Source organism: Lynx rufus, unplaced genomic scaffold (genome assembly GCF_022079265.1).
Source record: "Lynx rufus isolate CCGP_SWC_20201006 ecotype Redwood Valley unplaced genomic scaffold, mLynRuf1.p SCAF_14, whole genome shotgun sequence".
NCBI lineage: Eukaryota > Metazoa > Chordata > Mammalia > Carnivora > Felidae > Lynx > Lynx rufus.
Window position 1 is genome coordinate 53,764,424 of NW_025814828.1, and position 16,984 is coordinate 53,781,407.

General features: G+C 36.9%; 1 protein-coding gene across 1 annotated transcript in view; it reads right to left on the bottom strand.

Moving 5' to 3' along the window:
• The window catches only part of POF1B (POF1B actin binding protein), a 118,597-nt gene that overhangs the window by 89,889 nt on the left and 11,724 nt on the right, over positions 1-16,984 (bottom strand). The window contains exon 2 of the mRNA XM_047075802.1: positions 3,118-3,198. Within this exon, the coding sequence (XP_046931758.1) occupies positions 3,118-3,198 (81 nt within the window). The remainder of the gene's footprint in view (positions 1-3,117; positions 3,199-16,984) is intronic.

The following is a 16,984-nucleotide window of genomic DNA, read 5'->3' on the forward strand; positions in this document are numbered from 1 at the left end:
CAGTGACGGGAACTGGTTCCCTTTGGGATTTTGGCTGGGGGATGGGTGAGGGAGATGACGCTGGTGAGCATCTTTGTTCCCCACCAAACTGAGCTCTGTCCTCCAGGGCTCAGCAACTCTCCCTCCCGTTGTCCTCTAGCCCTTCCGCTCTTGGAGCAGAGCTGTTGACTTATAACATTCCAGATGTTAAGTCCTGCTAGCTGTCAGAACTCACAGAGTCTGGCCCTTCTGCTTTTGCAAGCCAGACTCAGGGGCTCCACCTTGCCGGGCAGGCTGCCCCTCCCCACCTTGGCTCCCTCCTGCCAGTCCATGTAGCGCACACCACCTCTCTGCCCTTCCTGCCCTCTTCCTTGGGCCTCTTGTCTATGCTTGGCTCTGGAGAGTCTGTTCTGCTAGTCTTCTGGTAATTTTCTGGGTTATTTAGGCAGATGTGGGTGGAATCTAAGTGGTCAGCATGACAAGGTGAGCCCAGCGTCCACCTATGCTGCCATCTTCCTCTGTGGAATCCTGCATGCAGTCACGGGGACCATCCTAATGATCTTAACACCACATGGCTGCTCAGGGCTGTGTCTCTAAATAGGATTTTCAAGCTGTTCTGCAAAACTAGTTAGACTATTTTTGTGCACGAAGCATGGGGGTTAAAATTTGTTTTATTCCTCAATAGTAGAAAGAGTTAAAAGTTTTAAAATAATCATTACCCTTTGTTGGATATTTTCCCTGAGAAACTATTTGCTTCTTTGTAGTTGAACAGAGCCATAATAATAAGCCTTTACAGGAGCAGGCCAAGTGTTACAAATATGTTATGTATTTGTATACATACTTCTAATTTCTCTGCCTTTGTATCACACTGTCACTGGGGATGAGGAGGGGAGGTGGTATGTAGATGAGTCTCTGGAGCTTAATTCACCTACATCCTCAATTGGCCTTAATTTGCAAATGTAACTCTTCCAGATCTGCATTGTTCAATTTCTGTTCTCTCTCTGTTGCTTTGTAACTGAATGGTTTAGGGCTAGTTAACAGCTTAAATTTCAAGGAGGTTGAGGGTTTGTTTTGTCCACTACTCTATCCCTAGTTCTTGGGGGCAATTCTTAGGACATAGTAAGCAATCAATGAATATTAATTGAATGAATAAGTGAACTTGTCTGTGCTTCTGTTTTCTCGCCTTCTTTGAATTAAATGGGATAAAATATGTAAATTTCCTAGCAAGGAGTGTATACCCAATAAAGATTAACTCTTCCCTTTCTCCATTAACTAAAGAGTAAGAATTTATCAAAAGTCACATAAGAAATCACTGGCAAAGTGGAGTGGAGTCCAAATTATTTTATATTTAAAAATTACTCTCTGAATATATACTATGTAAACACTGAAATTCCCATATTAAGAAAAAAAGTGCTATCAAAAATAATTCTTTGAAACCCAGGGATATCAAGTACAATATGCATCCAAGTATACATGTCTCCCAGTTTGTGTGTGAAAGAAAGAAAAAAGAGAAAGAGGGAAGAAGGGGAAGGGGTAAAGTGGCCATGTTGTAGAAAAATGCACACTCTCGTCTTCCAAGCCCTCTTTATGTCTCTCTCCCCCAACATACTTTTTAGATATATTGTTTAAACATTTGATTGTGCATAAGAAGGCACAAGTAACTGCTATACTGTAATCACATTCTCTTTTGGTATTTACATATATATGTGACAACTAAAGCAAATGTTCAAAATAATCATCCCCCCATCACAGAGCTTGCATGCTCATATGTTAACGCATGGACACATGTGCAACTAACTTCTTTTGTAACTGAACAGACATGAGAAAATGATTTTAAAATAAAGAAGAGGGGAGATAGAAGCAGAAAAATAGTGCACCCCCACCATCCATACACCTAGACATATTAAGTGTGTTACCCTAATTTAATCCTTTGCTTTCCACAGCTGAAGCAAATAATTGATTTTGTTTTGTGAGATAGGGAAGGATTCTTTCTTGTAATAGTGGAGAAGTAAAATAAAGAGAAAAGCAAATAATTGCTGTATTATTATCTGGGGCACACTTTCTATTTGTGAAACTTTGTCCTTATAACCCCATAGAACCTCCTGTTGCAGCTAAAGAAGGGTTGTTTATGGTTCTGTGTGTGTTGAGGAAGGCTTTTTACCGTGGGAAAAAAGTTTTCTTAATTTTCTCCTCAAATGAAATAGAAAAAATAAGATAAAAACAGAGAGGGAGGCAAAGCATAAGAGACTCAACTTTAGAGAAGAAACTGAGGGTTGCTGGAGGGGAGGTGGCCGGGGGGGGTGCTAAATGGGTGATGGGCATCAAGAGGGCACTTGTTGGGATGAGCACTGGGTGTTATATGTAAGTGGTGAATCACTACATTACATTAATCAAAGCCAAAGTAATCAAAGTATTTGATTACATTAATCAAAGCCAAAGTATTGGCTTCTCCTGAAGCCAATACTACACTATATGTTAACTAATATGAATTTAAATAAAATAAAATAAAATAAATAAATAAAATTAAAAAATTAAATAAAATCTTGGAAGAAAAAAATGAGATAGAAAATAATATCTTAGTGTGTAAAATATAAAGTTATATATCTTAGTAGAAAATATAACAATATAATTTTCAAAAGACCTTATTGCTAGCAACAAAAGTTCATAATATAGGCAACAAAGTCATGGAGACACTTTTGTACTTTTGACTTTTCATTTTCTTCTTCCTATCCCATATCTCAATGGCATATCTAAATAAAGACTCCAATCCCCGATGTAACAGCTGATAATTTTTATGTGAAGTCTGCGAAAGAAATTTGTCCCTTTTTCCTTTGGTTCAAAGGGCACAAAATCCTTTGTAGCACAAAGGTGGAGCTACAGAAGTAGAAAAACTTTATAACCCAAGAATTTCCATGCTGTTTGAAACTGTTGCATCCCTGAATCAGAATATATGGGCACACAGTTGTCTGGAATTAAAAATGACTTTTTGAATAATAATTATTAGTAATTAAATTTATAACTGGAAGAAACACCAACAATCTGATTTTAGGGATCTGGTACTGACTCACCTTTCTTATTTAAGCTATCAACTTCTAAGGAATTATGGGCTGGAACAAAGGTTTCTGTGATATAGCTTACCTGTTCAGGATTTTGTACTATGTATCTCCTAATAGTAGTCTGTGGATATGCAGTGACTTTCACTGTTGGAGAATGGAGTTCCTGGGAAAAAAGGTAAAAGCTGCATATAATTATAGTTGTTTAGTGAACTTGAAGCCATTAATAATAAAGAACAATTTTCAGAGTGAAATTTTAAAAGTCATTTGCATAATGATGACATATGAGTTTATGGTTTTAGTTAATTTCAGTCTTAGAAACATATATGAAAGCATGTGTTTATGTGCTCAGCACTGTGCTAGGTGTTTCTATTATACTCATTTCATGGTAATTCATCACACATTCCAAACTATATATATATATATATATATATTTTTTAAGTTTATTTATTTATTTTGAGAGAGATAGAGTGGGGGGAGGGGCATAGATAGAGGAGTGAGAAAGAATCCCAAGCACCCAAGCAGGTTCCACGCGGTCAGCACACGTGGGGCTTGATCCTACCAGCAATTGGGACTAAAACCAAGATCCATAATTGACTGAGCCACCCAGGGACCCCAAACTATATTTCATGAGAGTTTCAAAATATTCATTTCATTGTAAATGTTCCCACATGAATAGAAGAAAATATAGCTTAATATTTATTAATTATCCCATATTTTTAAAAATGGAAGGAGACACAAAGAGAAAAATGTGTGTATGTGTGTGCCTGTGTGTGTCCTTAAGCATTTAAATCTTCAATGCAGTGGTGGGAGAGGACCATAAATAACATTAAAAGAGAGACAAGAGGCAGGGTGCCTGGATAGCTCAGTCGGTTAAGCATCCAACTTCGCTTAGGCCATGATCTCACAATTTGTGAGTTTGAGTCCTGTGTGGGGCTCTGTGCTGACAGCTCAGAGCCTGGAGCCTGCTTCTGATTCTGTGTCTCACTTTCTGCCCCTCCCCTGCTCATGCTCTCTCTCTGTCTCAAAAATAAACATTAAAAAATTGTAAATAAAAAAAAAAAGAGATAAGGGGCGCCTGGGTGGCTCACTTGGTTAAGTGGTTAAGCATCCAACTCTTGATTTCAGCTTCCATCATCAACTCAGGGTAGTGACATGGAATCCCACATCAGGCTCCGCACTGGGCCAGGAGCCTGTTTAATGTTCTTTCCCTCCCTCTCCCTCTGCCCCTCCCCAGTTTTCACTCTTTTCTCTGTCTTTCTTTAAAAAAAATTAATTCAAAAAAAGAGACAAAACACTAGAACAAAGTAATTTGTAGACTTTTAATGGAAAAAGGATCAATATCATTAATATAGAATTTTTATACCTCAATAAGAAAAAAAATTCATACTACTAGAAAAATGAGAAAATGGCACAAACATTTATAAAAGAAAAACAAATGGTTAATAGACAGCAAAAATATTCAAAGAATCAAATAAACATAACAAAAGGATACCATATTTTAACTGGACAAAATTTTTATTTATTTTTTTTATTTTCTTAATGTTTATTTTTGAGAGAGAGACAGAGCATGAGCGAGGGAGGGGCAGAGAGAGTGGGAGACACAGAATCCAAAGCTGGCTCCAGGCTCTGAGTTGTCAGCACAAAGCCTGATGTGGGGCTCGAACTCAGTGAGATCATGACCTGAGCTGAAGTCAGACCCTTAACTGACTGAGCCATCCAGGTGCCCCTGGACAAAAATATTTAAATAATAATAGTGATGAAACGGAAGTAGGAGGAGTGAAATATGTAGCTATTAAAATAATGATTTTAAAAATACAAACTTGCATGAAAAAATCATAACATTATATAATGTTAAGTGAGAAATGAAAATATAAAACTGCATATATAGTATGATCCCAATTCCTTATTTAAAAGGAAGAAAACATGAATCTAGCATTTCATGGCTAGTATAGTATCTGTGGGTAAGAGAAGGGATCATGAGTGATTTTTATTTCTTCTTCTCTCCATTTTTTATTGTTCCAAAACTCTCTACAATAAACATATTTTTATTATCAGAATTAAAACACAGTAAAACAAATTTTAAAGCACTTCATTATGAAAAATAATAGCTAATGTAATTTGCTGACTGGATTTGAATGTAGTGAATAGCTCTACTATTTAATCGGACTTATTTTTCTAAGGCAATCCTATCTTGGTGATCCTGTAAGGCTCTATTTCTATCGCTGTTGTAGCCTTCATGCCCCTGCCCTATGTTTTGCTATATATGTGACCCATGCTAGTCTAGGAGCTCTTTGAGAATAGCAATTGGATCTAATGTATCTTTGTACAATATTTGATAGTCAGCTCTCAGTAAATGTTTGCTTAATAAATGTATGACTCTGACTTAGCTCTAGGCTAAGCCAAATTGGGAAGTGGTAGACAAACTTTTGATAATCTTGTTTTACATAAGATCACCTTTTCCTTACTGTACTGAACTCTAGAGACCAGTTTTGGTTCTTTGTTCCCTTACTGTGCAAGTTCATACCTTGGTACCTCATCTGGTAAGGTCTGCTTTCTTAGAACACCATCTTTCTCCCTCCTAACCTCCAAAATCCACACCCTTTATACTCCCCTCCTATGCAGTAACAAATTTAGGATGTTTTATGTTTTATTTTCTTAGAATTCACTTTTTACTCTATGGAGACCAGTTCATTAAACACATATTTGTGAATATGTTATTTCATTATTATTACAGGTACTTTTTGGAGATATAATGCCTAGTCTCCAGGGTAATCTTAAAAGTGGAATTATTAAGTCGTAAAGGCTAAGGGAACTAGATCCTTGCATGTCTTTCAAGTCATGTACCTTTGAGAAGGGCTAGTTCTGAACCTATAAGCTATTCTCTCTGAATGTAAACTTACAGTTATATCACTCACAGTCAGGTCCTTGATCAGTCTAAGATCTAAGTATTTTATTTGTGCTAAAAATTGAAGACCCTTAAAATATATATAATCACTAGGAGATCCTTGACTAAAAGTCACACTAAAAACAATCAGATTGAATAGACAATGAAGCTGAAAAGTCTCAGTTTGCAGCGTTTATTTCAGCGTTTGTTTCACATTGCTTTAATGGGCTGAGCTGATTATCATATGTGAGAATTCCCTTTCTAGTTTTGTGTTCCGGACATTTTGTGAATGTGTAAAGCCTTAGGAGGGATTCAAGATTACTTAAACATATGAGCAAGGCTTATATAAAAAAGAAAAGAACCTAATATATAACCATAACTTCTTTTACCTGTTCTGTATTTTGGGTTCTATGTATACTGCTTGGGGGACAAGTCAAAGAAAGACAAATACCATTTGACTTCACTCATATGTGGAATTTAAGAAATAAAACATATGAGAGAGAGACAGAGACAGAGAGAAACCAAGAAATAGACTCTTAATTACAGAGAACAAACTGATGGTTACCATAGGAGAGGTGGGTGGGGGGATGGGTTCAATAGGCGATGGGGATTAAGGAGTGCAATTGTTGTGATGAGCACTGGGTGATGTATGGAATTGTTGAATGACTATATTGTACACCTGAATTTAATATTACACTGTATGTTAACTAACTGGAATTCTAATAAAAACTTTAAAAAAAGGCTACTTCCCTGAGATTACTTCAGTCTGACTTCTAATTATGGTCTGTCTGATCTACTTGTGGTTAAATTTCAAAGAGTAAACTCTGATGTTCAAAAAATGGTCTATAAAAGTGAGAGTATGAGTTTTAATAATGATCTGATAAAAGTCAGTTTATTGATTATGCTCACATTCCTTACATTTTTCCCAAATCAACAAACTGTGTAGATTTATTAGTGTGCAACAAGTTGATAGCTTTACACAATCTCTTCATACATTACTGTAATTTACAGCTAATTGACACAACTACAGGACATAGTCCCACAACAATAAAAATATTTTTTTATTTAGAACAAGGAAGCTATTAAAAATTAGAATCATGGACTTACAAGGGAAACACTGACAGACTCATATGGAAGCATAGTTACAAAGTAGGTGTAATGTGCTGTTCTTAAAACAAATTGCCAAATATTCTATATGCTATGGTTTTTCTTTTGTTTTTCTTTTGGTTCATCTTGGAACATTTTCCTCCCCCCTTTCCCTGTTACACCAACAGTAATACTGCAAGCTTAATATATCAAGGCAGCCTTTGAATATGTTCTCACATTTCCTGCTGTAGCTGAGGAGAATTTCTCAGACAAATGTAGGCCAAAGAGGTATATCATCCTTACCTCAGGATGATGGTTATAAATGCAACCAAATGCAGGTGGGTTTGGCCCACAGATCCAAGGGGAGAATGTTTAGAGATATAAGAAAATGAAAGGTGATTTTTAGTTGTGCAATAACACATGAATACATGTGAACATAAAAATTTATATAGATAAAACTCAAGATCTTTCCTTAATCATCCTCCCTTTATCCAAATCCTTTACCCAGAAATAATCATTGTTTCATGTACCATTACATAAATATATATGTACAAATAATAATCTTTATTGCTTTTATTATTCTGTAATGCAAATCAAAGATCTTTTGTATTCTATTATATATTATATAATATTGTATTATATTGTATTGTATATTATATATTATATTGTATTATGTATTAGATATATATTGTATTGTATTATATTAGATTATATTATAGATTATATATTATATTATATTATATTATATTATATTATATTATAGATTAATTATATATTATAGATTAATTATATAATTATATAATTATAGATTAATTATATATTATAGATTAATTATAGATTATATATTAGATTATATTGTATTGTATTATATTATATTGTATTATATTGTATTATATATTATATATATATATCTTAGTTCATTATTTTAAATTAATATATAGTATTCCATAATGTTTAATAACTTATCTACTTCCCTACTGAACAATGTTTAAATTGTTTCCAGTTTTCGCTATGCTGCAATGAGCATCCTTGTGCATGTGAGTGTTTCTATAAAATTACACAAAGAAGCGGGATTGACAGGGCACAGAGTATGTGCATTACTCATTTTAACAGATATTGCCAAGTGATTTCCCAAATGGCTATGCCAATTACACATCTGCCAGCAGTGTGCAAAAGTATAACATGTTTTCAGGATGTTTTTCTGCAAATTTTTAGCCTTTTTAGGCTGGGACTAGTAATACTAGATCATGTTGAGAAGACAATTGTCCACACTACCTGCCACCTGATAGGTATTCTGTAAATGGTAGTTCTTTCCCCCTTCCTTTAACCAATTCAAATCTGATGACATCAGCAAATTAAATAGAATGAAACTTATTAGCCAAGTAGACTAACTTTTAAGATAAAAGAGTGTACTGAAAAGTATTTAAATTTTTTTAATGTTTATTTTTGAGAGAGACAGAGCATGAGTGGGAGAGGGGCAGAGAGGGAGACACAGAATCTGAAGCAAACTTCAGGCTCTGAGTTGTCAGCACAGAGCCTGACATGGAACTCCAACTCACAAACTGTGAGATCATGACCTGAGCCAAAGTCAGACGCTTAACTGACTGAGCCAACAAGGCCCCCAAGAGTCTACTGAGAAGTTTTATAAACTTGCAAAAATTAACAAGAACAAGGATAAGCACACACACACACATACACATCACATCACATCACATCACACCTTTAGGACACTTATTTATAGTGGTATAGACAGGGTTACTTTATTCAGATGCCAAGACAGTAGTTATTTAAAAGAAAATTGGTGCATTTATACAAAGACTAGTTTGGTCTTAAAATGAAGAAATTACTCAATCTTCTTATATTTGAAAGCCAGTAAATTAATTCCATACTCAATCTTCTTATATTTGAAAGTCCAGTAAATTAATTCTATAACTTATAATTTACTTAATTAGTTTAAGCCTTCATTATTAGAATTAATCTAGGCAAATGTAGCTTTTCCCATTAAACCCTCATGGAAACAGAGGACAAGTGGAGTATTTCCAAAAAGTGAAATATTAAGGTGATAGCTTAATAAGGGTAAAAAAGATTAAGACATGTAGTGTTGACCAGCATGAACTTAAATCATAGCAGTATTAGGCTGATCAAAGGTTCAAAAAACCAACTGAATAGAAGGTTTATTAATTCCAGAAATACCTGCTAAAGAAAACATTTTCCCTGGAAGTCTACAAAATTAAGTAAAATAGTGTGAGTAAATGTCCCAAATGAACATTATCTTAATGATGGAAGTTACTTTCAGTGGCATCTATCTCTAAGCAGGATTGCAGCAAGTCACCCCACAAATAGTCATTGCCTACTCCATAGGAAGTGATAAAAAATGTGAATAAGTGAATGAAGATGTCTTAGTTTCAAAGGCATCCCAGGAAAAGGACTAACTCTCCCACTTGATAACCTACATGAATGTTTAATTTTCAGTGTCACTTATATGTATATAGCTTACTTAAATCCTTCATGTTGAAAACATTAAATTCAATGAATAAGTACGTCTTCTGTGCTTCAGCACCCTGTGCAACTGTCTTACATACCCTGTAATAAAATAATCAAAGCCTGGGGAAGAGGTAGTGATAAGTACAATAATCTAGTGGAAAGAGTCCTAGACTTAGGAATCAAGAATCCTGGGTTCTACTTATAGTTACACTATCAGCCAGCTGTGTGCCATCAAACAACTGATATCAAACTGATATCAAACAGGTCTCCCTGAGCATCAGTTTCCTCATATGAGAAATGGAATTTGGGTGTGGGTGAGTGTGAATTAGAAGATAGGAGATGATTTCCAGCTTATTTTTCCATAGATACAAAGCAATTTCAAATCCTTTAAACTTGTCTGTCTTGCTTTCCTTTGATGATGATGATGATGATAATGATGATAACTAACACTAAGAGCTTTCTACGCCAAATAGATTACATAGATTATTTCATTTGACACTTAGAGCAATCCCATGAGAGAGGTACTATTATCACCCCATTTTACATATAAAAGTTACACAAAGATCGGTTAAGTAATTGGCTGAAAATCATAAAGTTAATACTAGAGTGTTAGAATTCCAACTCAAATAGCATGACTCCAGAACTCATGCTTTTAGCCACCATACTTTGCTGCATCTATAGGTTGCCTCATTATATTTTGTTTTTCAAGTTGTTGAACAAATTCTGTTAGATTTGACTAGTTCTTATAATAACAGGATAGATATTTGCCTTTTTAAAATTACTATCAAAAGTAACTTTTGAGTGCCTGAAAATAAGAGATCCACCCAAAAGTGACTGTGTGAAAGAATACCCTGATTAAATAACTTAAAATTCTAAAAACTTCAATGGAGTATTTTTTACAGACTGCATGATATATTTACAGAGTGTATGCAAAGGCCTTCAAACTCAATAAAACATTAAATTTTTCTTTACTACTCGTTGTCTAAGTCCTTCAATTTTTGTAAGAAGGCCCTACTTTTTATGTTTAAATATTCAGCACAGTATTGAGTTGTTTATTCCTGTGGCTCACATTTGCCATATACATAACTATTGCCTTGTTGGCTACTATCTTTAGGTAGAGTTCTGGTAAAAAAAATAATTTTGTTTATAATCAGGTGGGCTTAGGCTTAGCATAAAATCCAAGCTGTTTTTCCCACACTTCCTAAAGTAATGATTTTCAACTTGTAAAGTTGTACCAGCCCTCTTCCTCCTTTTCCTTCTCTTTTTCCTTCATTTATAAAGCACATATGACATCACCAATTTTAAGATCAGAGTGGATTAAATCCATCTGCTTTTTGGGATAATTTCACTACATCACCTGAGATAATTGTCCATACCTTGGTATACCCTAAATCAGAGCTGGGAAACTCGAGTTGCCCTAGGGAGGATTCACAAAACTGCATCTTATTTCTGTTTGTTAAAATAGTTATGTTTTTCAGAATTAACAAATCATATGAAATGCAAATGGCCCCAATTTCTCAGTTACTCACCTCAGTGAGAGAGCTTTCCAGTAGCTCAGTGAAGTGCAGAAAGAAGGGAAAGCAGAAGCTGGAGAGGTGTTATTCTCCTTCAGGTAGAAGGAAAACTTTAAAAATCTAGGACATACTCTGAATTCCAGGATTATCTCAGGGCAAGACCTTGAAATTTAGAACAGATACTATTTTTTTTCTTTGATATATTTTTTATACTTTCCACTCTGATAATGGAACATTAGAATGGGGAAATCTATCAAATGATTTGCTGAATCTCAAAAATTAAAACCTGTTTAAACTGAAAATACTTTAGTATCTAACTAAGGTTAATTAAGGGTGATAGTTGACATAGGGAAACTATCAACAGCTGGTTTCTAAATCTAGGACATTCATTAACTATCTGTTATAACTTGGACACGTTATTATTCTGAGCTATTTGAGCCTCAATTTCTTTATTTGTACAATAGACAATAATACACAATGCATATTTTTACTTGCACACTGTACAGTGGATGTAATATTTTCCTACTTAGTTTTTGGAATTCCAGTGGGTAAAGAATGCATGTAAAAGAATTTCAAAAAAATACCATCTGTTAATATGAGGCATAATTTTTACTGGATTGGTTACATGTATCACTAAGTAATTTTTTCAATACTTGTTATTCGATGGTGGTGAAAGAGATATAAAGCATAGACAGAATATACTCTCTACCCTTACCAAGCTTATAATTATTTAGGTGGTAAAAACTATTAGTGTAAATAGAGATACAGTATCATAAGAGCTATGAGGAACTTACTATGAGAATTTTTGAGAGCTAAGAGAAGATTTCAGCATGGGACAATTTAAGATTTCATCACAAGGTTACACTTGAGGAAAGTCTTCAAAAATTGTTGTAATTTCAACATATCTACATTGGTGAGGATGGGGAATGGGACATTTCAGGTATAAGAGCAACATGAGCAAAGGCATAGTTATGGAACATTAGGGGCTATATTTAGAGAACAACAGTTTACATTTTGGCTGAAACAGAACACTAGAAGGGGAGTTTCAGGAAGTAAGGTCCCTAGAAGCCAGATAATGAAGGGCTCTGAAAGTCAGACTAAGAAATTTATAGACACTGAGTGTTGCTGAAGGTTTTATTGAAGCAGGCAATGATATAGGGTATTTGTAGGGAATTGAAGCAACTTTTCTAGATAACATATTCTTAGATATAATTATATTTGTGAATTATTTTAAAATAATGTTATGCAGGAAACTATGCATCCCAGCTGAAGTTTGTTTTAGAAAAGAAATGGGTAGGAGGGGAGGGAAGATGGCGGCGTAGGAGGACGCTGGGCTCACCGCGCGTCCTGCTGATCACTTAGATTCCACCTACACCTGCCTAAATAACCCAGAAAACAGCCAGAGGATTAGCAGAACGGAGTCGCCAGACCCAAGCGCAGACGAGAGGCCCACGGAAGAGGGTAGGAAGGGCGGCGAGGCGGTGCACGCTCCACGGACTGGCGGGAGGGAGCCGGGGTGGAGGGGCGGCTCGCCGGCCAAGCAGAGCCCCCGAGTGTGGCTGGCAAAAGCGGAGGGGCCTGATGGACTGTGTTCCGACAGCAAGTGCGACTTAGCGTCTGGGAGGTCATAAGTTAACAGCTCTGCTCTGAAAGCAGGAAGGCTGGAGGACAAAGGGAGGGAGAGCTGCTGAGCCCCCGGACGACAGAGCTCAGTTTGGTGGGGAACAAAGGCGCTCGCCAGCGCCATCTCCCCCGCCCATCCCCCAGCCAAAATCCCAAAGGGAACCGGTTCCGGCCAGGGAAATTGCTCCCTCCTCGCAAACACCCAAATCTGTGCTTCTGCGGAGCCAAACCTCCGGCAGCGGATCTGACTCCCTCCGGCTGCCACAGGGCCCCTCCTGAAGTGGATCACCTAAGGAGAAGCTAGCTAAGCCTGCCCCCCTGCCGCCGTGCACCTTGCCTACCCACCCCAGCTAATACGCCAGATCCCCAGCATCACAAGCCTGGAAGTGTGCAAGTAGCCCAGACAGGGCCACACCACCCCACAGTGAATCCCGCCCCTAGGAGAGGGGAAGAGAAGGCACACACCAGTCTGACTGTGGCCCCAGCGGTGGGCTGGGGGCAGACATCAGGTCGGACAGCGGCCCCGCCCACCAACTCCAGTTATACACCACAGCACAGGAGAAGTGCTCTGCAGGCCCTCACCACACCAGGGACTATCCAAAATGACCAAGCGGAAGAATTCCCCTCAGAAGAATCTCCAGGAAATAACAACAGCTAATGAGCTGATCAAAAAGGATATAAATAATATAACAGAAAGTGAATTTAGAATAATAGTCATAAAATTAATCGCTGGGCTTGAAAACAGTATACAGGACAGCAGAGAATCTCTTGCTACAGAGATCAAGGGACTAAGGAACAGTCACGAGGAGCTGAAAAACGCTTTAAATGAAATGCAAAACAAAATGCAAACCACCACGGCTCGGATGGAAGAGGCAGAGGAGAGAATAGGTGAACTAGAAGATAAAGTTATGGAAAAAGAGGAAGCTGAGAAAAAGAGAGATAAAAAAAATCCAGGAGTATGAGGGGAAAATTAGAGAAGTAAGTGATACACTAAAAAGAAATAATATACGCATAATTGGTATCCCAGAGGAGGAAGAGAGAGGGAAAGGTGCTGAAGGGGTACTTGAAGAAATAATAGCTGAGAACTTCCCTGAACTGGGGAAGGAAAAAGGCATTGAAATCCAAGAGGCACAGAGAACTCCCTTCAGACGTAACTTGAATCAATCTTCTGCACGACATATCATAGTGAAACTGGCAAAATACAAGGATAAAGAGAAAATTCTGAAAGCAGCAAGGGGTAAACGTGCCCTCACATATAAAGGGAGACCTATAAGACTCGTGACTGATCTCTCTTTTGAAACTTGGCAGGCCAGAAAGAATTGGCACGAGATTTTCAGGGTGCTAGACAGAAAAAATATGCAGCCGAGAATCCTTTATCCAGCAAGTCTGTCATTTAGAATAGAAGGAGAGATAAAGGTCTTCCCAAACAAACAAAAACTGAAGGAATTTGTCACCACTAAACCAGCCCTACAAGAGATCCTAAGGGGGACCCTGTGAGACAAAGTACCAGAGACATCACTACAAGCATAAAACATGCAGACATCACAATGACTCTAAACCCGTATCTTTCTATAATAACACTGAATGTAAATGGATTAAATGCACCAACCAAAAGACATAGGGTATCAGAATGGATAAAAAAACAAGACCCATCTATTTGCTGTCTACAAGAGACTCATTTTAGACCTGAGGACACCTTTAGATTCAGAGTGAGGGGATGGAGAACTATTTATCATGCTACTGGAAGCCAAAAGAAAGCTGGAGTAGCCATACTTATATCAGACAAACTAGACTTTAAATTAAAGGCTGTAACAAGAGATGAAGAAGGACATTATATAATAGTTACAGGGTCTATCCATCAGGAAGAGCTAACAATTATAAATGTCTATGCGCCGAATAAGGGATCCCCCAAGTATATAAAACAATTACTCATAAACAGAAGCAACCTTATTGATAAGAATGTGGTAATTGCTGGGGACTTTAACACCCCACTTACAGAAATGGATAGATCATCTAGACACATGGTCAATAAAGAAACAAGGGCCCTGAATGAGACATTGGATCAGATGGACTTGACAGATATATTTAGAACTCTGCATCCCAAAGCAACAGAATATACTTTCTTCTCGAGTGCACATGGAACATTTTCCAAGATAGATCATATACTGGGTCATAAAACAGCCATTCATAAGTTTACAAGAATTGAAATTATACCATGCATACTTTCAGAACACAATGCTATGAAGCTTGAAATCAACCACAGGAAAAAGTCTGGAAAACCTCCAAAAGCATGGAGGTTAAAGAACACCCTACTAACGAATGAGTGGGTCAACCAGGCAATTAGAGAAGAAATTAAAAAATATATGGAAACAAACGAAAATGAAAATACAACAATCCAAACGCTTTGGGACACAGCGAAGGCAGTCCTGAGAGGAAAATACATTGCAATCCAGGCCTATCTCCAGAAACAAGAAAAATCCCAAATACAAAATCTAACAGCACACCTAAAGGAACTAGAAGCAGAACAGCAAAGGCAGCCTAAACCCAGCAGAAGAAGAGAAATAATAAAGATCAGAGCAGAAATAAACAATATAGAATCTAAAAAAACTGTAGAGCAGATCAACGAAACCAAAGTTGGTTTTTTGAAAAAATAAACAAAATTGACAAACCTCTAGCCAGGCTTCTCAAAAAGAAAAGGGAGATGACCCAAATAGATAAAATCATGAATGAAAATGGAATTATTACAACCAATCCCTCAGAGATACAAACAATTATCAGGGAATACAATGAAAAATTATATGCCAACAAATTGGACAACCTGGAAGAAATGGACAAATTCCTGAACACCCACACTCTTCCAAAACTCAATCAGGAGGAAAGAGAAAGCTTGAACAGACCCATAACCAGCGAAGAAATTGAATCAGTTATCAAAAATCTCCCAATAAATAAGAGTCCAGGACCAGATGGCTTCCCAGGGGAGTTCTACCAGACGTTTAAAGCAGAGATAATACCTATCCTTCTCAAGCTATTCCAAGAAATAGAAAGGGAAGGAAAACTTCCAGACTCATTCTATGAAGCCAGTATTCCTTTGATTCCTAAACCAGACAGAGACCCAGTAAAAAAAGAGAACTACAGGCCAATATCCCTGATGAATATGGATGCCAAAATTCTCAATAAGATACTAGCAAATCGAATTCAACAGCATATAAAAAGAATTATTCACCATGATCAAGTGGGATTCATTCCTGGGATGCAGGGCTGGTTCAACATTCACAAATCAATCAACGTGATGCATCACATTAACAAAAAAAAAGAGAAGAACCATATGATCCTGTCAATCGATGCAGAAAAGGCCTTTGACAAAATCCAGCACCCTTTCTTAATAAAAACCCTTGAGAAAGTCGGGATAGAAGGAACATACTTAAAGATCATAAAAGCCATTTATGAAAAGCCCACAGCTAACATCATCCTCAACGAGGAAAAACTGAGAGCTTTTTCCCTGAGATCAGGAACACGACAGGGATGCCCACTCTCACCGCTGTTGTTCAACATAGTGCTGGAAGTTCTAGCATCAGCAATCAGACAACAAAAGGAAATCAAAGGCATCAAAATTGGCAAAGATGAAGTCAAGCTTTCGCTTTTTGCAGATGACATGATATTATACATGGAAAATCCGATAGACTCCACCAAAAGTCTGCTAGAACTGATACATGAATTCAGCAAAGTTGCAGGATACAAAATCAATGTACAGAAATCAGTTGCATTCTTATACACTAACAATGAAGCAAGAGAAAGACAAATAAAGAAAATGATCCCATTCACAATTGCACCAAGAAGCATAAAATACCTAGGAATAAATCTAACCAAAGATGTAAAGGATCTGTATGCTGAAAACTATAGAAAGCTTATGAAGGTAATTGAAGAAGATTTAACGAAATGGAAAGACATTCCCTGCTCATGGATTGGAAAAATAAATATTGTCAAAATGTCAATACTACCCAAAGCTATCTACACATTCAATGCAATCCCACTCAAAATTGCACCAGCATTCTTCTCGAAATTAGAACAAGCAATCCTAAAATTCATATGGAACCACAAAAGGCCCCGAATAGCCAAAGGAATTTTGAAGAAGAAGACCAAAGCAGGAGGCATCACAATCCCAGACTTTAGCCTCTACTACAAAGCTGTCATCATCAAGACAGCATGGTATTGGCACAAAAACAGACACACAGACCAATGGAATAGAATAGAAATCCCAGAACTAGACCCACAAACGTATGGCCAACTCATCTTTGACAAAGCAGGAAAGAACATCCAATGGAAAAAAGACAGCCTCTTTAACAAATGGTGCTGGGAGA